This window comes from Hemicordylus capensis, chromosome 1 (assembly GCF_027244095.1).
Source record: "Hemicordylus capensis ecotype Gifberg chromosome 1, rHemCap1.1.pri, whole genome shotgun sequence".
Classification (NCBI taxonomy): Eukaryota; Metazoa; Chordata; class Lepidosauria; order Squamata; family Cordylidae; genus Hemicordylus; species Hemicordylus capensis.
Window position 1 is genome coordinate 247,058,975 of NC_069657.1, and position 24,480 is coordinate 247,083,454.

The 24,480-nt window shown below is 43.3% G+C and overlaps 2 protein-coding genes across 2 annotated transcripts in view; both read right to left on the minus strand.

Annotated features, from left to right (window-relative positions):
• RHAG (Rh associated glycoprotein) overlaps positions 1-1,133 on the minus strand; it is a 54,569-nt gene extending 53,436 nt beyond the window's left edge. Inside the window, exon 1 of the mRNA XM_053284156.1 lies at positions 1,077-1,133. The gene's annotated coding sequence lies outside the window, so the exon portion shown is untranslated. The remainder of the gene's footprint in view (positions 1-1,076) is intronic.
• A 2,287-nt stretch (positions 1,134-3,420) lies between these two features.
• On the minus strand, positions 3,421-21,977 carry LOC128339763 (cysteine-rich venom protein piscivorin-like). The gene is made up of 7 exons (XM_053284165.1): positions 21,918-21,977; positions 19,089-19,196; positions 14,098-14,188; positions 10,379-10,524; positions 7,818-7,912; positions 5,560-5,648; positions 3,421-3,933 (listed from the first exon to the last, which is right to left on the minus strand). Exons 1-7 carry the CDS (start codon positions 21,975-21,977, stop codon positions 3,806-3,808), a joined length of 717 nt encoding a protein of 238 aa, XP_053140140.1. The 3' UTR covers positions 3,421-3,805.
• Positions 21,978-24,480: the final 2,503 nt, after the last annotated feature.

Sequence of the window (24,480 nt, forward strand, 5' to 3'; positions counted from 1 at the left end):
AAAGTTCTCAAAGCAGTTTACATAGAAAAATACATAAATAAGATGGTCTCCTGTCCCCAAAGGGCTCACAATCTAAATCTCACAACCTTACAGCTGCTTTTGGCTGTGCTTATACAGTGGCTGTATGCATGGGCCTTGTTTGTGTGCCCCCAGAGCAGCCCATTGCAAAACAGTTTTCTCCATGATATGGCCACCCATGCATGTCCATGTGTGGTACTAACTGCATTGATTTATTATTTCTCTGTGTAAACCACCCTGAGCCATTTTTGGAAGGGCGGTATAGAAATTGAATTACTACTACTACTACTACTAGTAGTAGTAGTCCTCTATGCACAATGGTCATATTTGGGGCTGGCACGCATGCATGCAGGCCATTTGCATGATGGGATCACAACCCGGGTCAAGCAAATGGTCCGCACACATAAACAGGGCTAAAACAGCTCCAAAACAACTTATAGAGACTCGGGGCGGGGGAGCCACTGGAGACACCCCTGTGGCCGTAGCAGCATCTCCCCGAGGCTGCCAAAGCCAAAGCCTTCAGTGGTGGTAAGTCAAACATTTTTTTTAAAAAACAAATTTTAATGGCACCTGGCACCCTTGAACCAGGCCCGAACTGGTTCAAATTTGACACAAACTGGGGGGCCCATTTGGGGTGTGGGGAGTGTGGACATGCCCAGTTTGGTTCAAATTTGAACGAATTTGGGCCTGGTTCAGGGGTGCTGGGTGCCATTACATTTTGTAAAAAAAATCTTTTACTTACTGCCACTGAGGGGCTCGGCAGCCTCGAGGGTGCTGCTGTGATCACAAGTGGGGTCTCTGGCAGCTCCCCTCACCTCACCAGCCTCCCCCCAGTCTCCATGGACCAGTTCGGCCTGTTTTGGGGCTGCTTCATCCCTCTGCATGTGCACAGCGACCATTTTCAGGTGCCTTTTTTTCAGGCACCTGGCCATAGGCGGAACCAGGTGGGGCAGGCAGGGCATGTGCCCTAGGCGCCACTGAGGGAGGGCACCATGCCAGTTCCTGCCACCCCACCCCATTGCCCACCTGCCCAGCCCCAGGGCCCCTCAGCCACTTGCCTCTAGCTCCAGCCTAGGATCGGAGCAGCCTGCAAACTGCAGAGCTCTTCTCTCCCCGCCTCTCAGCTGATCGGCGGGCGGGTGGGTGGGGCTTCCAGAGAGGCCTCCGAGTAGGCCTCCCTGAAGCCTGAACTCTGCAGGCCCCAGCAAGCCAGGAAGTAGGCTGGCAGAGCTCCCTGCAGCAGACCAGACCATCCAGCACAGCTTTTGCAGGTAGGCTGTGAATTCCTTTTTGTGGTTACCCCCATATATAGGGATCTGCTTGCCGTAGGGCTTTGATATGGGGGGTGGAGCAAGACTGAGAAGTCTCTGAATATTTAATTTAAAACAGACCTAAAAATGTGCTGGCTTTAAAAACAAAAACTATCTAAAAAGGCCTATAAGTGGCTTGTTTAATGTCAGAAAATTACAAAAACTTCTGGAACAAATATTAGTTTATTCATTCATTCATTCATTCATTCATTTATGCACTTATGTTCAAGTTGTTTTGCAACTCAGAAGGTCTGTGTGAGAACTGTGAAGCATGTGTTGTGCTTTTATTTTATTTTATTTTTCTTGTGTGTGAACTGCTCTCCAATAACTTGCAGGGACTTCAGAGTAAATATGGCCAACATGTGAATGCAGCACCTCCATTCCAGAGGAGATGTGTGTTAAAGGGCTTTCAAAGCCTCTTGTGAAAAACCTCCTGGAATCAAACTTTACTGAATTTGTTAAGAATTCTGAGAAAACAAACATAGGCTCACCCTGCATGGTTGAAAGTCTCCTTTGCTAATCTGCAGCGAGGGGGCCATTTTAATAATTATCGTTGCTAGTGTGTTCTAGGCATTAAAAGTAGCACAAATATATAGTACTCAATGTATATCACTATATACTGTGAAGTGTGCATGTGTATATTCAGTGAAATGTATTTCCAGGCAGCATACTTATTTTGAAATATCAGACTTAAATCCTTGGGGGCCTGGGATGTGTGGAGGCCCTGGACTTTGAGGGGCTGGGGGCCCATTTTAAAATCTCATCTTGGCCCATTCCAACCTTGCTATGCCCCTGACGGTCACTACACATGGGTTTCTGCACAACACCTGCACAGAAGAAACTTCCATGTAGAAAATGTGTCTCTTGTAAATTGACTGTGAATTTTCCATCCATGACTGGGATATTTGAGAGTTAGAGTCAATAATAAAAGAACAGCACACTGCTTGTGACAGGAAGGGGCAAATTACAATGATTTCTTAGTCTGGCAGAGGCTGGTTTTGGCCCTGGCAGAACTTGGCTGTCTTGCTGTTTGGACAAGGGCGCAATCATTCCTGTTTGGACAAGGGCGCAATTTCAGTGCTTGCCCTAGGCGCAATTTTCCCTAGTTACACCTCTGCACCTGGCTTTCTTTCTAATGATCCTGAGGGGGCCAGCTGCATCTGGAATGGTAGTTTTTTTCTGAGGCTGCAACCATGGCAGAAGACTTAGAAAAACGATGAATGCCAGAAGCCCTTGCAGCACCAAGGGAGTGACTGGAAAAAAAAATCACAGGAGCCTTTTTAACACTCAAGTCTCAAGATGAGGAAGCAGGTTCTGTATGGCTTCTGGATGCAAGAGGGCAGAGGTACTCTTATCCCTGGACTTTGGGGCCAAAGTCCAGGGCCTCCACATCCCCTAGGGCCCCCCCTTTATTCTGGCGTAGGTGGTGTGGTTTGTGCTCTCCAGAACCTATGTTAAAAAATTTTTAAAAAATGATGCTTACTGTAACTTGCCGAGGGGGCCCTCAAAGGCCTTTAGGTCCAGGCTCCAAAATTACCTAGGTGCACCTCTGAATGTGGAACGCAGGTTACATACATACTGTATCTGTGTGGGCAGTGCAGGATGCTGGGGAGCACTGTAGCATAGTACACCTTTACAGTAATTGTCTAATATGTATTAAAATTTGTTACAGCTATTTCCTTTTTTTAAAAGGGAATGCTATGTATCCAGAATGCTGTGCATGTAATCTAACATGCTCTGCATGTTATCTAAGAGAGCACCTTCTTTTACATGATCCCCACCGCACATTAAGGTCATCTGAGGAGGTCTGTCTCCAGTTACCACCGGTTCGTCTGGTGGCGACGCAGAGGCGGGCCTTCTCTGTAGCTGCTCCTGGGCTGTGGAATGCACTCCCGGCAGAAATACGTAATTCAAGATCATTGCCGTCCTTCAGGAGAGCCCTTAAAACCTAACTATTTGGTCTGGCCTTCCAGGGTTTTAAATGATTAACTGTTTTAAATTGTTGCCCTGATTTTCAGGGCTTTTAGCTGTTTTATTGGTTTTATTGTGTTTTAATAGTTTTTAACTGTGAATTTGTTTTTAATTGCTTTTATCATGTTGTGAACCGCCCTGAGCCATTTTTGGAAGGTCGGTATATAAATCTAATATAAATAAATAAATAAATAAAATAATACTAGAATTTGGGGAGGGCAGGGGGGAATTGAAAACATTGCAGTGATGACACATTGAGTTTTGATGTGTTCAGAATATTTTCTAAAGCACAACAAGAAAGAAACAAAAATAAACAAACTGAGCACAGGTGTTGATACATTTACCTCACAGTCTTTACAAATGACTTGGGATGTGTGTGTGTGTGTGGGAGGGGAATCTTACACCAGTAATTTCAAATGCCAGATTTTGATCAGGTTCAAAGACATGATTTGGAAGGTCCCTTTTTGGAACTGAACTGCCATCCTTGTCCGTCAAGAACAGTCATCTCACAGGATTTTGTTTGAGCATCCACAGGTGGCTTGGCATTCTTTGGATACCCACGGCTGATCACAAGCGAACAGATTTAGGAGACTTCTGCAGTCCTTTCTCTTATCCTTCAGATAGCACGCATTGGCTTAAAGAAATCAAACCAGAACAAAGTTAGATGCAATGACAAAAAGCTACCTACACTGCTCCTCTCTGGTTTGCACAGAACACTATTTTAATCTTGCAGCAGTCAGGCTAATTTACCCTTACTGATCCAAAATACTGACAAGTCTCATTCGGTGCATTCTTTCCCTGAAGGACAGGAACCTTGACAACATTTCATATGCCTTGATAACTCCTCCGCTGTCTTTCCGTAATACACTTCATTGAGATCCATCTTTCAAAAATGTTCAGAAACTAGAGCTGGTGCAGAATGCTGTGGCCCAATTGTTACTGTTGTTGTTGCTGCTGTTCTTGGCTGACATCCTGACTACTGAAGCACTTTCAAAATGAACAAGGTTGTACCCGTACAAGAAGACGACATCGTTTTGCAAAAAAGGGGGATTTGCGGAATTGTGCTCTTGAACAAAAGTCCCCTTTAAAAGAGATCAGGCCGTGCCACAGTTATGCAACTGTTGTGCATGTGCAAGCATGCATGCAGTAGTGTCACAATAATTGTGATCGCAATCTCCAGATTTAGCACAAGCAGCTCGCACAACAGCTTTGTGCTAGCATAATGTCGTCCTTCAAGCGCTTCATTAGTCAGGATGTTGTTAAAAATGGCCAACATGAAGGGCAGCCCTCCATTAATGGTAGGGATCCACCAGAGCTGCTGTACAAGTGAAACGGCACCTCCAACAGTGGTAGTGATGAGGCTGCTGCAGATTGACTTTAAATCACATCTGAGCAGCTGTGCAGCATTCTTCCCATTGTTTTCTGTGGAAGGAGGACTGTGCTGCTGCCCAGAATTGGTTAATAGTTATTGCACAGCAGCCCCATTGCTACACTGACAGATCTGGCTTTTCAGTTGTGCATTAGCCCCAGTGGGCCCTTACTGTTGATGGAGGCTTGTCACTCTGGCCAACATTATTATCACAAATACTGACATACCATACCAGTTCTCAAAACAGTTCAAATAGCAAAAGGTATGAGGAAATTGTTCTCTGTCGCAAAAGGTCTTGCAATCTAATCAACAACCACACACACAACACCACCAATAGTCAATTGAACAGATGGATGCTGAATAGGGAAAGTTGTTCTACCTCTGCTAAATATCAAAGTTCCCACTTTAAAAGGTACCTCTTAACCATAGTAGATACTGTAAGATCCAAATGAGTCCAGGCTTGGGTTCAGTTCCTCGGTTTCTGTTGGGGTTTTTTGGTTCAATTTTGTCATTATTCCTAAATGGCTTAGGCTCAGCCTACTTTAGGAAATGTGTCTCCCATAATAATCGCCCCATCAACTGCTAAGATCCTCTTAAGAGATCTTGCTTAAGGTTCTGCAAGATGTTCATTCAGCAGATATTTAAAACACCACCTTCTTTATGGTGGCACCTAAATTATGGAATTCATTCTCCATGGAATTTCATATGTCTGCACATTATGATATAGCTTTAGATAGCTACTAGCCTATAGGAAATTGTCTAGATGACTCCTCCTACCAAGGAGAATTATCTTTGGAAGAGGTTCTGGAGTGTCTTAATACATCTTTCACATATAATTAAGAAAGAGATTAATATTAGTCGAATTGTTGCTTTATATAATAAGTAACTTACTGCAGAGTTTATCCTCACAATCATTAGGACAGTCGCCACATGGTGGACCTTCTTTGTAAGGTTTTTCTATTATTTCTAAAATGTTGCCTCTGAAATCACAGAACAATGCAACGTATTTATTTTAGCCTCATAGTACAGTTCTTAGAAAGTAGGAATGATTTAATATAGGATAACTTGGATAGCTTACATAGCTTGGCAGAGTTGCCAGAACCTAAGGGGTATACTCATGGGTCAAATGGGCCATAAGCCAGAATTCGGCTTTTTAAAAGCCAAATCTGGCCACCTAGTAGCTTGGTAGTTTTAATGGAGCTCAAATCACTTCTTAGTTGTAGATTTAAGAAGGTAGCACAACCACTTGCATGAAATAATTTTCATGTCTATAATGTAGCACCATTTTACTGACTTAACTGGTAGAATTCTGGTACATACCACCAGACTGCAATGGTACATATAGAAAACTAGCACATAAAAAAGGCAAGGTTAAGTACCGCCACTTCATATGTGCACTGGAGAACCAAGATGAAAGTGGAGTTCTTCCCCCAGCCACAACAGATATTCATTCAATTGCCAGAACAGCAAGTTGTCTGTCCACCCCTCCACCATAATCTGTAGAATAAGGATTATTATTTTTTGCAGGCTCTAAGAAGAGTCATATAAATGTTTTTTTCAAAGCACTCCCAGAAAGGATTAAAATTTATAAAATCCAAAGTTGGATTCTACATATGTCATTAAAAGGAGATGTGAAAGGATAGTCTCTTTTAATATCAGTGAACGTCAGTGGTATTTAATATGTATGAAGGAGTCTGGATATTTTCTAGACACAGCAGTAGCAAAGGAGAACGTCTACAAACTACTACATACATGGTATTACACACCAAAAATATTTGGAAAAAAATATAGAACGAGATAAGTGTTAGATGGAGATGTGGGGGGTATTTTAAGTAGACCTGCTGGACCTGTTAAAATAACACGACTTTGGAAGATACGATCAAGGGTTTCAAAGATTCAGAGGTGTAACTATGAATGAGGGAGGGAGGGGATAGATGTGCCTGGGCCCTGGAGGAAGGGGTTGCCACCGGCTGGGCAACAGTTTGCTCTTTACAAATATGGCAATGAATATTTATATACTGCTTTTCCACAAAAGTTCCCAAAGCAGTTTACCTAGATGTAAATAAATAAGTAAATAAATAAATAAAATGGCTCCCAGTCCCCAAAGGGTTCACGATTTAAAAAAAAAAGAAACGTAAGACAAATACCAGCAACAGCCACTGGAGGGATGCTGTGCTGGGGGTGGATGGGGCCAGTTGCTCTTCCCCTGCTCAGTAAAGAGAATCACCACTTTTAAAAGGTGCCTCTTCACTCAGTTAGCAGGGGTCTTCGCTCTTTGCTCTCCCCTTCACAGGGGCAGAGGCCCATCTACACTTTTTGGCAACTCCAACCTTCTTACACACCTGCAAAGATGTGACTGGATCCACTTGTGTTATTGGGAAAGTAAACTATAATATCTTAGGAAAGGAAAGGAAAAGTTCTGCTGTCGAGTCAGTGCCAACTCCTGGCGAATACAGAGTCATGTGGTTTTCTTGGTAGAATACAGGAGGGGTTTACCATTGCCATCTCCTGCGCAGTATGAGATGATGGCTTTCAGTATCTTCCTATATTGCTGCTGCCCAATATTGGAGTTTCCCATATTCTGGGAAACACACCAGCGGGGATTTAAACCAACAGCCTTCTGCTCTCTAGGTGGGTTGCTTCCCTGCTGCACCATTACGTGGCTTCAAGGGGACATCAAAATAAGATAATTGGCAACAAGTTGTTAGCAGCATGTATAATCACTGCAAGTGACTTGAAACAGCAGCCCCTATGATCAGCCAGAAAATGGTCAAAGAAATGTGGAATCTGATTCTTCCACATCAAGTTATATGCCCTAATCAAATATGGGAAGGATGATGACAAGATTCTATTGATAGAGACAGGGGTTAAGACAGGAACAAGAGCTAGGAAAAGCAAGAGCTTCATTGTGGTGACCTGCAATGTGTGTGTTTGGATTCTTGCCTGAGAGCATCAAAGGCTATAGAATGGCGTAGAATGCTGCTGAACACGCTTACAGGGCTACAAGTGGGTTGAAAGTCCTGCCCCCAGCCTATCACTCATCCTCTCGACTCCACTGTTCACGATTACTGCAGCATGCATTCATTTGTCTGAAGAGATGAACACTGCAAGTATGATTGTGTCTGTTTTGTTCCCGAACTGATACTTACGCAGGGCAGTAACGGCAGACATAGAAGAAAGCAAAGCTGCTTTCTGGACAGTGAGCCACTGAACATCCAATCTCCTTTGAATTATACCAAATGAGCTGTGAATAAGAAGAGGGAAACACATGAAAGTTAAGCCTTATTGCAGGGTTTAAGTCCTCTTGAAGGACTTGATAGTAGGGATAGGGCAGAGTTCCACCCTGAGACCAGACCCAAAGGTTGCGTTCTGGCTGGTATAGATGCATTTCCATAACAGACTGAGAATCTGGGGTTTGTTTGGGTTTGCCTGTTTTGGGTGGTTGTTGTTGATACTGGGTTGCTTTTTTAATTTACTGTAGAAATACCATGAGAGATGTGCATAATGCAGTCCAAGATGACTGACTGAAGCAGGTTGAATTGAAGCCGATGTGTGGGAGGAGGAGCCAAGATGATGACCAGTTAGCAGCACCTCAATGAGGCTCTGCACATCCACCAGACACAACCCCCCTACAGGGCATCCTTTCCCCTAATTCATAAGGTCAACGAAAAGGGGGAAACAAAGCAGGGACAACAGAGAAAGCCCTGATAATGAAAACAGTGCCCAGCTTTAATCAGGGAGGAAGAGGAAGGAGAAACAACTGAAGCTTGATTCATTCTTGCCACCAGCAAGGCAAAGGGAAGTAACAAGACTTCCTTCATTAAGAACAGATTTATGGCCTTGTGCACTGATGAATTGGAGAGCCCTCCCCACCCCAGCAAGGTATGTGCCGCAGGGGAGCCGCCATTAAGCCAAACTATTCCCAAATCATCCAAGCAGTCTGGCCGGAGCTATTCCTCGGGACTGAGAAGTGGAGCCTCTACATCTCCCAGGCATACTACACACCTCCCCCACAAACTCCTCATCCACTATCTAGGAGATACCTGTCTGTTGTCTGCAGAATCCATGGTCACGAAAACTGGAACATTAAATGCGATTTCTTCTAAAGTTGACAAGCTCAGGCTTGCCTTTGGACAATTTATTTCTCAGAGTGCACAAGGGGATTGCTCCCCCTCCTGGGAACATCAAGGAGTTAAAAATGCAATGGCTCCTGTTTTCAGTAACTCTCAGTCAGCCCCTCCATCTGTGTGGGTTCCAAGAATGTCACATCAACTGGAAACAGTCAGCACTGACGACTTCCACAGAGTGCTGCAGTTCTCCGCCAAATTCTCATTGAACTTCCCGGAAAGGACTCCCAAATATGGTCAAGCCGAAAAACTATACTGACCTCACTGTCTGAGATCCTAAAGTGCCAGACTGAAAGCACAGAACACTGAAAGACTTTCATTTTCTCCTGAGCAGAGCTGGCTATAAACGTCTATTTCTAACATTTAAAACAGCAGCTATCTCATCCCAACTCCTATGCTTGAATCATCACTTAAGGGTGCACAATTTATGAGCTGTTTGTACTTTTTAAAGCCCCAGTGAACTCATCTCACTCACCCAGTGAACTCACTCATCTCTGGGAAGCGAATTACTAACAAGAAAGCCATCAATTCTAACTTCAATGAATCCTCCCCGCATCCAACAAACCTTCCAGCCACTCTAACTTTCTACAAGTTAACTCGTTGACAGAGTGCCAAGCTAAAAGCAATTCATGCTGACTTTGCTGATTTACAAAGAAAATTGGCTGTTAAAAAGAAAAAAGCAAAGCCATTGATTGATTTACTGACAAAACCTGAGGACTCATAACCCAAGACTTCTCAGATTTCTGACTGACAGTGATATGAAGGTCCAGCCCTTACAGGAGGTCACATACCCACCCCCTAGTGGGCTGAAAAGGAAACTTTCAGTGCATTTTGAAGACTTCGTGGACCCAGACCAAGTTTCCTCCAAAATGAATTTCCTGGTTCCACAAATCCCCCTGTGTGCCCACACCATCCTGCACCTGGGAAGGGTCTCCCTCCACCATCTTCCCTCCTATTAGAAGTGGACATTGTTACGCCAAGGGAGGACATGCATGTATCAACGGCTGCATGTTCCAGTGAGACACAGTAAAATCTGGCTGCCCCTGACGATCTTCTTTGCCCCAGCTCCTCATGTCCCCTACCACGTATCATGCCCTGAAGGAGGAAGGGGTCTCTCCTTGCCATGCCTTTCACCCCAGACGAGCAATGCCCTGCAGGCATCTGGCACAGGGTTGCCATTTGCCAGTGATCCGCATTTCAATGATATCATTTTGTTGATCAGCCTGCCTATGCCGAGGGATCTGCAGACCCACCATAATGTCCAGCAACATCCCCCAGATCATAGAGAAGACAGTTCCACCCAGAGACACGAACTAGAGGAAGCTCCCATCACTTTGTAGGGTTGGTGCACTGATGCACCTGATGAAGACCTGATGTGTCCACAAAAGTGTTGGTTCACAACTGAGCAGCTCTTTAGATCCATTAAATGTTACTGAGTTTAATGGAGGTAGGTTATCAGAAGGGTCACTTAAATAGCAGCAGAAGAGCAAATATTCTGTCCATTATTTCCAAAGTGCTAGCAGTTGTGTTCCTGAAATATTATTATGTTATGTGTCAGATTCTTTTGGTATTTCTGTTCATACCTGAGTATAGCCGTAAATGTCTTTCTTTGGATCAATTGCCCCAACGCCATACTTGAAATTAGACTTTTTGCGATGCCATGTTTCAATTACTTCAGACCAGGGGGCAAGATAGTTTGCTTGCAGTCTAGCTTCACCACAAAAGGTTGCTGCAATAAGATGAAATATGGCTTTGTCTAAGGGTACCTACTCAAAATCATTTTATGCAGCTTCATTACAGTTAGCTGCAAAATTGATCCAAAGAATTTACACTAGTATCAGTGGTACAGACAGAGGGGAAGGCTTGAGAAGAAATTCCTTCCTTACATATTTTTTAGGGAGAGGAAGGACAAGGTATGTGTTAATAGGTTTGGGAGAGATCTCAGGAAAATTTGGGGTGTGTGTGTGGAGGTCCTCAAATGCTTGGGGGTGGAATGCACTCCTGACCAGTATGGGCATTATATAGTAGATGAAATTTTTGGACTTCTTTAATGCATACAATTAAGAAAAAAATACAGGCTCTTACAAATCAAGCAAACACATTTCAATTTCCAAACACCATTATCAATGCTGTGTTTCAAGAAGCTGGGAGCACTTGAGATCCAACCAATCCAATGACAGGAGAAAAGGGGGAGGAGAAGATGAGTGGCTCTTCAAAAATTAATGCTTTTATTGCCTCTTATTTCCTCCTTAACATTAATAGAGGGTTGTAACTGTTCAATATTATTTATTTATTTATTTGTTCCTTACATTTATATCCCACTCTTCCTCCGAGGAGCTCAGGAGTACATAGTTATTTTTATCCTCAAAACTACCCTGTAAGGTAGGTTAGGCTGAGAGATACATGACTGGCCCAGAGTTACCCAGTGAGTTTCTTGGTTGAAAGGGGATTCAAACTCGGGTCTTCCCAGTCCTAGTCCAACACTCTAACCACTATGCTTCACTATATTTCTTTCATTAATTAGCCAGAATAAGCACCCTTTTTTGTTCAACCTCTCCTTCATGCTTTTCTTTCATATACTTTGCCCAGAGTTTCAATGGATCTTCATTATATTGCATATCAGCTAAATGCTCTTTCTACCTTTTAATCAGAGGTCTCCCTGTGTCCCCAATATAACATTCCTCACATTCCATACATACAATACATTCCATACATACACTCTTCCATTGACTTGGCACCAACTCTCTTCCTTCTCACAAACCAAACAATCCATCATCAAACATTTACTATGTGAAAGTATAGACTTGACCAAATGTTGTTTTAAAGTAATGGGCGCTGTGCAAATTACATCAACTTTCAAACCATGTCTTCTAAAAATCTTTTGTGTTTTTGTCCATCAATCTCACAAAGAACTTTAAGTAATCACATAAGGAACAGTGCATTTGCATTTGGAAAGAAACACATGGGTTTATTTCAGACTTCTTTAACTTTATTTAACAGCATTGCATTGGCAGCCTTTAAATTTGCACAGCAGGGACAGATGTTTCCAATTTCTACTCCTGCTGATGCTGCAGCTGCAGGAAATGACCCTGTGCTACCATCACCGGTTTTAAGAGCAGCACATCCTTCCAGCACCACACACCCACCCACCTTTTCTGAGGGCAGGAGGGAGATGCTATCAGGCATGTCTTGCGAAGGCTGCTCTCACTGCCCACTTCTCCCTGCTGCCGCACACAATCCTCAAGAGCGGGGCCATGGAGGCCACCACCACAGCATCCTTATCTCCACCAGGCAGCCTGCACCACCACTCTCTCCCTCTGGATGTGCGAGCAGGTCTAAGGGCTCCTCCAGCAGGATGTCTCCCCTGGACTGGCTTATATTGTGCAGGATGCAGCAGGCCATGATTACTTTTGGCACTAGATCCTCCTCGATATCCAGCAAAATGTAGAGGGTATGCCACCATGCCTTCAGCCTCACAAATGCCTACTCTATCACAATTCTCACACTGCTGTGCCTGAAGTTGAAATTCTTCGCTATGTGTGTGTGATAAGGGGTTATCATCCACTCCAGTCAAGGGAAGAGTGTAGGGATGTGCTGAAAGGTTTGGAACCAATCCAGTTCAACATCGGACTGACTTGGTTTGATGGCTCAGTATCGAACTGAACCACCACCACCCGGTTTGGCTCGATATTGAGCCAACCCCCGAACCTGTTTGTGGGGTTCTAAGTGTGTGTGTGTGTGTGTGTGTGTGTGTGTGTGTGTACACACACACACACGCACGCACACACACACATGATTTCTATACTGCCCTTCCAAAAATGGCTCAGGGTGGTTTATACAGAGAAATAATAAATAAATATGATGTATCCCTGTCCCCAAAGGGCTCACAATCTAAAAAGAAACATAAGATAGACACCAGCAATAGTCACTGGAGGTACTCTGCTGGGGATGGATAGGGCCATTTACTCTCCCCCTGCTAAATAAAGAGAATCACTACATGTAAAAGGTGCCTCATTGCAAAGTTAGCAGGGGTTTAATATTTAAAATTAACTTACTTCCTCCAGGGGGTACTGCCACGGCTGCAGGGGGTCTCCAGAGTTCCCCCTTCTCCCCACTGGCCTCCATTATGGTAAATATTTCCTGGTTTGGGCAGTCTTTGGCCCATTCTAGGCCTGACCTGCATGGTGGTGGCCATTTTGGAGGCCTCCATGCATGCCCAATAAGCTTCTACGTGGCCTTGGTCATGAAAGCAACCCCTGGAGGGAATCAGTTAATTTAAAAAATAAAAATAAAAATGTTCATGAACACCACGAACCAAACACTGAACTGGCCCGACCCAGTTCAGGTCTGATTTGGACGTGAACCAATCTGGGTCAGCCAGTTTTGTGCACACCCCTAGAAGAGTGTATAAGATTGTATGTATGGAATGTAAGGAATGTTATATTGGGGATACAGGGAGACCCCTGATTAAAAGGTATAAAGAGCATTTAGCTGATATGCAATCTAATAAAGATCCATTGAAACCCTGGGCAAAACAGATGAAAGAAAAACATGAAGGAGAAGTTGAACAAACAACAGTGCTTATTGCAACCCTCTAATAATGTTAAGGAGGAAATGAGAGAGGCAACGGAATTTATTGGTCAATAAAAGGGTTAATTTTTGAAAAGCCACTCATTTGTCCCTACTCCTTTTCTCCTGAGCTTGGATTGGCTATCTAGTTTCAGATACTGTACTTAATCTCAAGTGCTCCCAGTCTCAGCTGCTTGAAATAGAGCATTGATAGTGATGTTGGGACTTGAAATATGTTTTCTCAATTTGTAAGATCTTTTTTTAAAAAATTGTATGCATTAAAGAGGTTAAGAATTTCATCTGAAGAATGGGAGTGTGCATATTTCATCACCACTATATTACCTCATTATAAATGAATATAATTGTTGCTATAATGAAAGAAATCAATTGAAGTAGCTATCCCAATACCTTTGGGATAGGACACAAGAACACTAGAAAGAAGAAGCTGGTTTCTTTCTTCCTAAATGAGGGCTAAATGAGAGCATGTATCAGTCTCCCCAACAGTATTTTCATACATATATACCCACACACATACATACATACCAGCCTCTGGAGGCTGTGAGCAGAGAAATCAAACGGAGGGGTGGGTCTGCTTAGCCCTATTCTTTTGGGCAATTTTTCTCCTCAAGCCAACCCTGTCCAGTCTTCCCTGTACAAAAAATATTCCCCCAAACAAAACACATCCATTTTTTTCTGCATAAAATGTGAAATAACATTTTGTCTCTTCACTTACCACCAACAATTCGCTCCAGAACGGGACTAGCTTTTTCTTTACATTTCCCGGCCCATTTTTTAGCACTCTCCGCAGCGTTATCACTCCATGTCTTAGGAAAGCAAACAAAGGGGGGAAAGCCCAAACGTCAGATTTCAGCATTCTTCAGTTGCTGGATGGATAATGATGGGGTGACAACAACCAGGACAGGAAAAAAGTGTGAGCGGTGGCTGGAAGTTGGCTAGGTGGTAAATTTCATAGAAAGAGCATATGGCCAGGATCTCTGCAAACTGGGGAGTGGGCAACAAAATGGCAAATGCAATTCAATGTAAGCAAATATAAAGTGAGCCAGCGTGGTATAGTGGCTAGAGTGCTGGACTAGGACCGGGGAGACCCGAGTTCAAATCCCCATTCAGCCATAATACTAGCTGGGTGACTCTGAGCCAGTCACTTCTCTCTCAGCCTAGCCTACTTCACAGGGTTGTTGTGAGGAGAAACCTAAGTATGTAGTACTTACTTGGAGGAAGAGTGGGATATAAAATGTTAAAAAAAGAAAAAGAAAAGTGATGCATATTGGGGCAAAAACCTGCAACTTCACATATACGCTGATGGGATCTGAGCTGTTGGTGACTGACCAGGAGAGGGATCTTGGGGTCGTGGGGGATAACTCATTGAAAGTGTCAACTCAGTTTCCGGCAGCTGTGAAAAAGGCCAATTCTATGCTAGGGATCATTGGGAAGGGGGTTGAAAATTAAAATGCTAATATTATAACGTCCTTATACAAATCTATGGTGTGGCCACATTTCGAGTACAGATTTGTATAATGTTCAAAAGGACATTATAGAACTTGATAAGGTGCAGCAGGCAGCAACCACAGCAGGGAACAGGAGCACCTTCCTTACAAGGTAAGGCTACAAAACTCAGGGGAGATATGATAGAGGTCTATAAAATTATGCATGGTGTGGAGAGAGTGTGAGAGAGCGATTTTTCTCCCTCTCTCACAAGACTAGAACCAAGGGTCATCCCATGAAATTGATTGCCAAGCACTTTAGGACTGGCAAAAGGAAGTAGTTTTTCATATAAGGCATAATTAACTTGTGGAATTATATGCCACAAGATGTGATGATAGCCACCAGCCTGGGTGGCTTTAAGAAGTGCTTAGATAAATTCATGGAGGACTAGTCTATCAATGGGTACTAGTCTGAGGGCTATAGGCCACCTCCAGCCTAAGAGGAAAGATACTTCTAAATACCAGTTGCAAGGGAGTAACAGCAGGAGAGAGGGCATGCCCTCACTTCTTGCCTTTGGGCTTCTCAGAAGCATCTGCATGGCTACTGCATGAAATAGGATGCTGGACTAGACAGGACTTGGGCCTGCTCCAGCAGGGCTGTGCTTATATTCTTATGACAGACTTTTCTGTGCTAAAGAGACCCACAGTCTGAATCACTCTGGTGGCACTGCCTCTCTCATGGCTCTGTGCCCGCCAGCTTTGGCAACTGACTGGTCAGCTTGACCTGGCCTCTTGTGGGGCTTTATGGGTTCTGCAAAAGAACAGGATTTGTTGGGAAGTGGAATAGGAAGCTGCCTTCTACAGACACAGGCCATTGGTCCACCCAGTCTGTTATGGTCTACAGTGACTAGCAGCAGCTGTCCAAGGCTGGGGTGGGGATCATTTCTCAATACCTTGGCCTAACAAAACTGTAGTTCTCCAGAGTTCTATCTTGTCACACATGCTACAGGTGAAACTCGGAAAATTAGAATATCGTGCAAAAGTCCATTAATTTCAGTAATGCAAATTAAAAGGTGAAACTGATATATGAGACAGATGCATTACATGCAAAGCGAGATAAGTCAAGCCTTAATTTGTTATAATTGTGATGATCATGGCGTACAGCTCATGAAAACCCCAAATCCACAATCTCAGAAAATTAGAATATTACATGGAACCAAGAAGACAAGGATTGAAGAATAGAACAATATCGGACCTCTGAAAAGTATAAGCATGCATATGTATTCAGTACTTGGTTTGGGCCCCTTTTGCAGCAATTACTGCCTCAATGCGGCGTGGCATGGACGCTATCAGCCTGTGGCACTGATGAGGTATTATGGAAGACCAGGATGCTTCATTAGCGGCCTTCAGCTCTTCTGCATTGTTTGGTCTCATGTCTCTCATCCTTCTCTTGGCAATGCCCCATAGATTCTCTATGGGGTCAGGTCAGGCAAGTTTGCTGGCCAATCAAGCACAGTACACTGTATACTTTTCGGAGGTCCGATATTGTTCTATTCTTCAATCCTTGTCTTCTTGGTTCCATGTAATATTCTAATTTTCTGAGATTGTGGATTTGGGGTTTTCATGAGCTGTATGCCATGATCATCACAATTATAACAAATTAAGGCTTGACTTATCTCGCTTTGCATGTAATGCGTCTGTCTCATATATCAGTTTCACCTTTTAATTTGCATTACTGAAATTAATGGACTTTTGCACGATATTCTAATTTTCCGAGTTTCACCTGTATATGAAAGTGCTAAAAGATATAATCTGGATACTTGGTGTATGGTGTCATCAGTATGCAGATGACATCCAGGTCTATCTCATCTTTCCACTCCAATTCCAGGTGACTACTGAGGTCCTAAAGGGTTGGATGTGGACAACAAATTAAAGCTTAATCCTGACAAGACCAAAAAAAAAGTTCTCTTAGTTATTAGGAATGCTGGTCTGGAGATCTTTGTATGGAATTACACTCCCCTTGAAAAACGTTCACAGTTTGGGGAGTGTTTCTGTGCCAAGCTTTGCTCTTGGATGTCCAGGTGGTGGCTGTGGCCAGGAGTTCCTTGTCTGGGGACCTTGTCTGGCTAATCTGAAATTGGCCTTAAACAGAAGCTTGAGAAAGCAAAGGGCCAAGGTGGAGAGGGGATAGGACTGGAATAGGCAGAGGAAGGAGAAGGAAACCAGAGGAGACTGGTGGAGTGAACAATTAGAGCTACAGGAGCAAGGAAGAGTGAAGTTCTCCTACTTTGGCAGCAGGTCTTTAGTATGGGTCTCTAACTGAACATTTCAGAAATGCTGGCCTAAGGAATTTTCATTTTGGATTCTAAATTGACCAACTGGGTGGTGTCCCAGCTGTATATCAATTTGGAAGTTATGAGGGTAGAAGGTTTATATATGAAATATCATAGTTTTTCAGTAATGCCTAGCAACACTGATGAATTTTATTGTTATGATAATTTATATAGACTAACTACTTCCACAACCTGACCATCCCAAAAGTAAGGAGAATAGTGAACATTTATTTATTTATTTGTTTGTTTGTTTGTTTGTTTATTTATTTATTACATTTATAAACCTCTCCATCCAGAGGCTAATTGATGGGGCTTAATGTATTGCACTTGGATGTTGTGGAAGGTCGTTATTCACACACCCCATATCATTTGCGTCTATGCCCTTGTCAGTCAGAGATGGTTGAGCTGGTTGATCATGTTTTACTCCACTGCCCATTTTACAGAGATACGTGTTTATTGTTTAAATCACCTATTTTAGCAAAATATCCAGGCAGGTCACTAGATTTTTATAATTTTCTCCTCTTATCAGCCATGAATACCTCTCTCAAGGTGGCAAAGTTCTGTAATATTGCAAATTGTGTTAGGAAGCAGTTGATAAAAGTTTGACGGTGTTGTAGATTATTGGCTTTTGGTGTTATTGTATAAGATAATATATTTTATGATTGTTGTAAGATTTATTTATTTATTTATTTATTTATTTATTTATTTATTTATTTAACATAATTCTATACCACCCCAAACTTGCATCCTTGGGCAGTTTACAATTAAAATCATTAATTGTAATTGATTAATAAAATCAAAAGTATTAAAACTATAAATCTAATTAAAAACCTGCATGAACAAACATGTCTTAAGTGTCTTTTTTAAAATTACCAGAGATGCGGAGGCTGTTATCTAAACAGGGAGCACATTCCAAAGCCCAGGGCCAGCAACAGAGAAGGTCCATCCCCGAGTAGTAATAATAATAATAATAATAATAATTAATAACAATAATAACAACAACAACCCAGAACTAACCTGGCTGCTACATTCTGTACCAACTGCAGTTTCCGGACTACATACAGAGGCAGCCCCACATGCAGTGTGTTGCAGAAGTCCAGTCTGGAGGTTACCAGCATATGTACCACCATTCTGAGGTTATTCATCTCAAGAAATGGACACAGCTGGTGTATCAACCAAAGCTAATAGAAAGCACCTCTGGCCACCACCTCAACCTGGGACACTAGGGAGAGGTTCAGATCCAGAATGCACCCCCCAGTTCTGAGCATGACCCCATACCTGTTCTGAGCATGACCCCATCCAGAACTGGCAAATTAAAATCGTCTCCCAAGTTCCGATCCTGCACAATAAGTACCTCTGTCTTATCTGGATTCCGCCTCAGTTTGTTATCCCTCATCCAGCCTATCACTGCCTCTAGGCAAGCATTTAAGGAGGTTATGTCTTCTCCTGATGAAGTTGACATGGAGAAATAGATTTGGGTGTCATCAGCATATTGATAATACCCTGCACCAAATCTCCTGATGATCTCTCCCAGCAGCATCATGTAGATGTTAAACAACATTAGAGACAATATTGAGCCTTGAGGGACACTATATGAAAGTTCAGATTTTGAAGAACAACAGTCTCTAAGAGACACGATCTGGAATGTGCCAGTGAGGTAGGAGTGGAACCACTGCAAAGGAGTGCCTCCCACCCCCAATCCCCTTAGACATTTCCAAAGGATACTATGGTCAATAGTATCGAAAGCTGCTGAGAGATCCAAAAGGACCAACAGAGTCACACTCCCTCTGTCAGTTCCCAATCAGAGATCATCCCTCAGGCCGACCAAGGCAGTCTCCACCCCATAGCCCACCCAAAAGCCAGTTTGAAATGGGTCTAGATAATCAGTCTCCTCCGGATTTTGTCTGGTCATTGACTGTAATAAACTCTGGTTATGATTATGATCTCACCATTTTCAGCATGTTCCTGGCAGTTGGCTCCACCTTTCTTCTTATATCATTTATTAGGTTTAATATTTCCTCCTGGTCCTTTTTGGGAAGATCATTCCCTACGGAATCCTAAAATTTAAAACAAGTTATGCCACAGTTTTCATTGATTTCAAATGTTCCACTTCCTTCTATCTCTCATGAGCCTAAGGTACAATAATGGTGGATTAATTCAGTGCAGCGCCCTGTCTCAGTGGCACCTAATGTTTGCATCTTCACTATAGCAAAAATGCCCCCATGATTCCCAGTGGCAGTGTTGTTGCACTGCAGCATTGTCACAATCCCCAGGCATCACAGAGCCCCTCTGTGCTCGGCAGCAGCGGACACTAAGCAGAACGTAAGTCACTGTTTTCATTAATACCCCATTTGGGATATTAATCCATGTAGGGATAATACAGGATGTTGAAATCCTTGCCTTTGGTCCAGGAGCATTGGCGATGCTAGCACTGGGCACAAGAGACATGTGTCCCCAATGTTTGGCTGCCCCAGTAATCCCCTCTAACAACCTTGAATGGGCAAAGCAGGAGGTGATGACAAAGGGGTGCAGTCTGAGCGGCAATGTTTAATAATGGTAGTGATGGGGAGCACCTGCTAATAGAGGTAGGAACACCTAGTGGTAGGAGAGCTGGTCTTGTGGTAGCAAGCATGACTTGTCCCCTTTTCTAAGCAGCGTCCACCCTGGTTGTACTGAATGGGAGACTACATGTGTGAGCACTGTGAGATATTCCCCTTAGGGGATGGGGCCGCTCTGCGAAGAGCATCTAGGTTCCATGTTCCCTCCCTGGCATCTCCAAGATAGGGCTGAGAGAGATTCCTGCCTGCAACCTTGGAGAAGCTGCTACCAGTCTGGGTAGACAATACTAAGCTAGACAGACCAATGGTCTGGCTTGGTAGAAGGCAGACTCCTATGTTCCTAGGGACAGGGAGCACCTGCTAATAAAGGTAGTGACAGGGAGCAGCAGTTGGGCTGCAATTAAAAATTCCAAATCCCTGCACAGTCAGCAGCTGCTGCTGCCACCAGGACTGCCAGTCTCAATGACAATGTGAGCCCGAGCCACCATTGTCTCTTCCTCCCGCTCTAGCCCCGCGCCAGCAGCCATTCAGTGGAGCCTCCTTTCCTAGGTCAGCGTTGTACCACTGAAACAAAGTTGTCAAGTCAAAAGAAGGTGGCAAGTTATAAACTTCCTAAGTGCCATTTGTCTTAACTTGGAGTGTCTGAAGTCAGGAACTGCCTGTAAATCACACTTCAGGAAGCTGTAGTTTATTCTTTACCATATGTAATTTCACTGCAGCATTCTATTCCTGCTTATTTGTAATTTCTATTAAAACCTGCCTTTTTGGCATTCTGGGTTAATAAGGATACTTCTAATACAAGCTTTGAACGTTTCATATACCATAACAGGATCTGCAGTCAATGACTGTTGAAAAAGAAAGATTCTATTTCCTTCATTATTTAGTTTCTAGCGGGGGGTGGAGCTATTAGTGAGTGGACGGGTTCCAAGGAGCCAAGTTGCCCAGCTTCTGGGAGCCTCCCACTGTGTCCAGAGGTTGCCTCTCACCCCCCTCCCCCGGTGCTCCCACTGCCCGCCGGCTGCCAAGTCCATTATCTCTCCATCGGGGCCACTGGGAATGAGGATGTGCATGTGCCCAATGGAAGTCAAATTGGCCTGGGAGCCAGCAAGCGGTGGTGGCGGGAGTGCCATGGGAGGGGATGAAAGGTAACAGTGGGTGGGACAGCACCCATGAAAGGTAGGGCCACAGAGGTGACAGTGGGGCTGTAGGCTATCCAGTCAGCCAGCTGAGGGGTCAAGCCAGTTTGGACTCAAACCGAACCAAGCAAACCAGTTTTATGCTACCCCTAATGCTGATGCTACCCCCATGTGAAAATGCAAAGCCTATTTATTATTTATTTTGTATTATTTATTTCTTAATCAAATTTGTACACCGCCCCAAACCTTCATCTCTGGGCGGTTAACAATAGCATAAAACAAAGAACAAGTAAAAATATATACAAAAACTTAAAACAATTTAACCATTTAAAAATCACCTACAAATTAAAACCTTAAAATTTTAAATAACTAAAAAAGCTTGGGTGAAGTGGTGGGTTTTCAAATGCTTTCTAAAAATTGTCAGAGATGGGGAGGATCATATCTCAGTAGGGAGTGCATTCCACAATCTCGAGGCAGCAACCGAGAAAGCCCGTCCCCGTGTGCCAACCAACTGAGCTGGCAGCAACTGGAGACGGATCTCTCTGGACGACCTCAATGGGCGGTGGGGCTCATAATGAAGAAGACGTTCTCTTAGATACACAGGGCCTAAGCCGTTTAGGGCTTTATAAGCTATAACCAGCACTTTGTATTTTGCCCGGCAACCTACTGGCAGTCAGTGTAACTCTATCAACAAAGGAGTGATGTGGTCTCTCCGAGATGACCCAGAGACCAACCTGGCCGCCAAATTCTGTACCAACTCATTTATGCAATGAATGTATACTCTAATGTTTTAAATAATGTTTCTCCTTTCAGATCAGGGGTATTCAGCATGCTGTGCAAATGCACACTTGGGAGTACCAAGTGCATTCTAAAGCACGTCCTCAATTTGCCTGTGGCAATGGCAGCCCCCAGAAGGGTTCGCCAGTTTTCTGCTGCTTGAACTCAGTCTGTGATCTGGAATTCTTTGCAGTTTGCTGGCGCTTTATGTGAGATATCCAAGGGTTCAGGAATGGTGGGGCACCAATTTACTGTGAATTCTTGACCAAGCTACATCTGATATATGTTCTGCTTCACAGGATCATACCTCTCCTAGAGATGGTTGTACCATAGCAGCCAAGGGCAGTAGGAAGATCAGAAGAAACATTTCTGTGTGGGGGAAAGAATCAGCAAACAGGGTTAGAATCCTCACTTTCTTGCACTGTTTGTGAACCTGCAGTGTTAAGCTTAAGCATGAGTTCAGTGGGGCATACTTCCTAGTAAGTGTAGCTTTAGGTTGCAGCCTTAGAGTGGATTCACATCACACAACATTTCCCCCCAGTCTGCGATATGACTTTTGCTGTGTGGGAGATCTTGATCTTGTACCGGCCTCCAGAATGTCACACAGCTCACAAAAGCGCTGGTTGTGGGGGGCGCATGAGCCTTGTGGCCTGGGACCACACCGGGTTCATCTGGGGAGAAGGTAGGTGTGCTATCTTCCCTTCCTGCCTCCCGCCCTCCCCAGCACTCTCAAAGGTTGTATGAACAACCACCGCAAGTAAGTAAAGGGATTATAGAAAATTACTTCACCACATGCTAGCATCAATTTCTTAGTCCTCTTTATTCCTTAAGAATACCCAAATGTACCTCTTTTACTGCACCTTAGTGGTAAAACGTACTTACTGGTGTAATAACTTGCTCAGTGTGGTGTAGTGGTTAGAGTGCTGAAGTAGGACTGGGGAAGTCCCAGATTCAAATCCCTGCTCGATCATGAGGCTCACTGGGGCATTTTTCACACAGGGCTTTTAGCTTACATCTCCTTTGGAATGGAGTCACATATCAGCCAGATTTACCTCAAAGTCCCTGCGAGCTATTGAGGAGCCCTTCACACACAATTTGGGTTTTTCACTGCGCATTAGAGTGTAACTCAATTTATATCCGGGGCAACTTTGAACTCGCAGTAAAGCCTGCTGTGTGAAAAATACCTGGGTGACCTAGGTTAGTCATTTTCTCTTAGCTTAACTGACTTCACAGTGCTTTTTTGAGAATAAAAATGCTTATTGCACCAGTTGGAAGGAGGGGTTTCCAATAGGACCAGAAGGAAGAGTGTGTGGGATTGATGCATGCCTCATGCTCCAGTGCTCCTGGGAATGCAATTGTCCAGGGCAGATCCCACACCTGCACAAGAGTTGCTCACCTGGCCACTCTAAATCCCATGCAATTCAAGAGCAATGACTGACAGATAATTGGAGTAAGAGTGCAACTTATTGAGCCAGTACATAAATATTAATGGATTACTGCCATAAAAAGAATCAGTAGCATTTCCTTTAGCTAAACTTGCAAAAAGAAAGATATGGTGCTAACAGTAGGATGACACTTTCTCCAGAGTTTACTTCAGTATTGGAGTAAATTATCTGCAGTGTCAGCTTTTCCTGCCTTACCAGCATCCTCAAGCCAGTTTACCTTCATTCCCAATAATCCTTCCTTTTTATTATTCTAGTAGGCCTTGCATTTAATATGGTTACTCCCACAACAAAACGATGTAAAGTACTAAACAAATTGCTTGCTGACGTCAGCACTTAGTATTTCAACAGAATACATATTCACAAGGACTGATCTATATTTTGCCAGGTATAGAACAGAGTAATTCATACCTGCCCTGTCAGCTTGCTTAATCATCTTTCCTGGAAGATATCTTTTGCAACAGGATAGAGTTATTTAATTATTGTAAGAACTTATACCTCCCCTTTCACATCCGCCTCAAAGTCTAACTAAATGTCTTTACGGCGGGCGGGGGGGGGGGGAGCAATACCAAAACAAACAAAGAAGCAGATTTAAAAAGGAATTGTGATCTAGCAACTAAAAGTCAATAAAATAGCAACCAGACCCTTAAAGCGGAGGGGGCACGGAGCCATCAAACATCACTAAAAGCCCAAGAGAAGCAGGCAGTCTTTTCCTGGCACTGAAAAGACAGTACATTAGGCACCAGGTGAACATTCTCAGTGAGGGAATTCCATACAGGGGGTAACTGTATGGTAACTGCATTAGAGAACAGGCCTCTCTATAGCACCCCTCCATCCAATTACCTTCCAAAGGCTAGTACTATAGTTTGAACACCACTGACTTAATGACTTGCAACTAATAAAACCTTGATACGTTTCATCTTGATTAATTCAAAGGAGACGAAATAAATGCAAAACCTATATTATATCCAGGGATATGTGGATTACTTTTAAAAATACATTTGTTATGAAAGTGATGGACAGACATCTAACTTGGAATGTGAATCTTTTTTTTCAGCAGCAGAATTTTTGTCAAAACAAAACATTACCTTTGAGATTACCTGTGGTGCTTTTTATGCCTTCTGAAGGGCTGCAGGAGGTAGATCATAAAAGCACACTGAGATCTGTATATATAGCAGGGACACTTCCTCCTTTGTAAATAAGTGTTTTAAAAAACTACATCAGCACCAAGCTGCATTTTTTTCAGACTTCTAATCACAAAGCAAAAAGCTGCCACTTCCACTTTGATATTTTATAGATTTTTTTTAAAAAAAATATTAATCAGTGTTAAAATATTATGTCTATCAACAACAGATACATAGAAGTAAAATAATTACAAAATAATGTGAGAAGTCAGAGTACCTGATGGCAATACCTTGAACTGCGGGA

Coding starts and splice junctions, on each gene's coding strand:
- LOC128339763 (XM_053284165.1), bottom strand. CDS start 21,977: ATGTTTCTTCTGATCTTCCTACTGCCCTTGGCTGCTATGGTACAACCA. Junction 10,525..14,097: donor TCTGGAGCGAATTGTTGGTG/GTAAGTGAAGAG, acceptor ATCTTATTGCAG/CAACCTTTTGTGGTGAAGCT. Junction 5,649..7,817: donor GTCTGCCGTTACTGCCCTGC/GTAAGTATCAGT, acceptor CTGTGATTTCAG/AGGCAACATTTTAGAAATAA.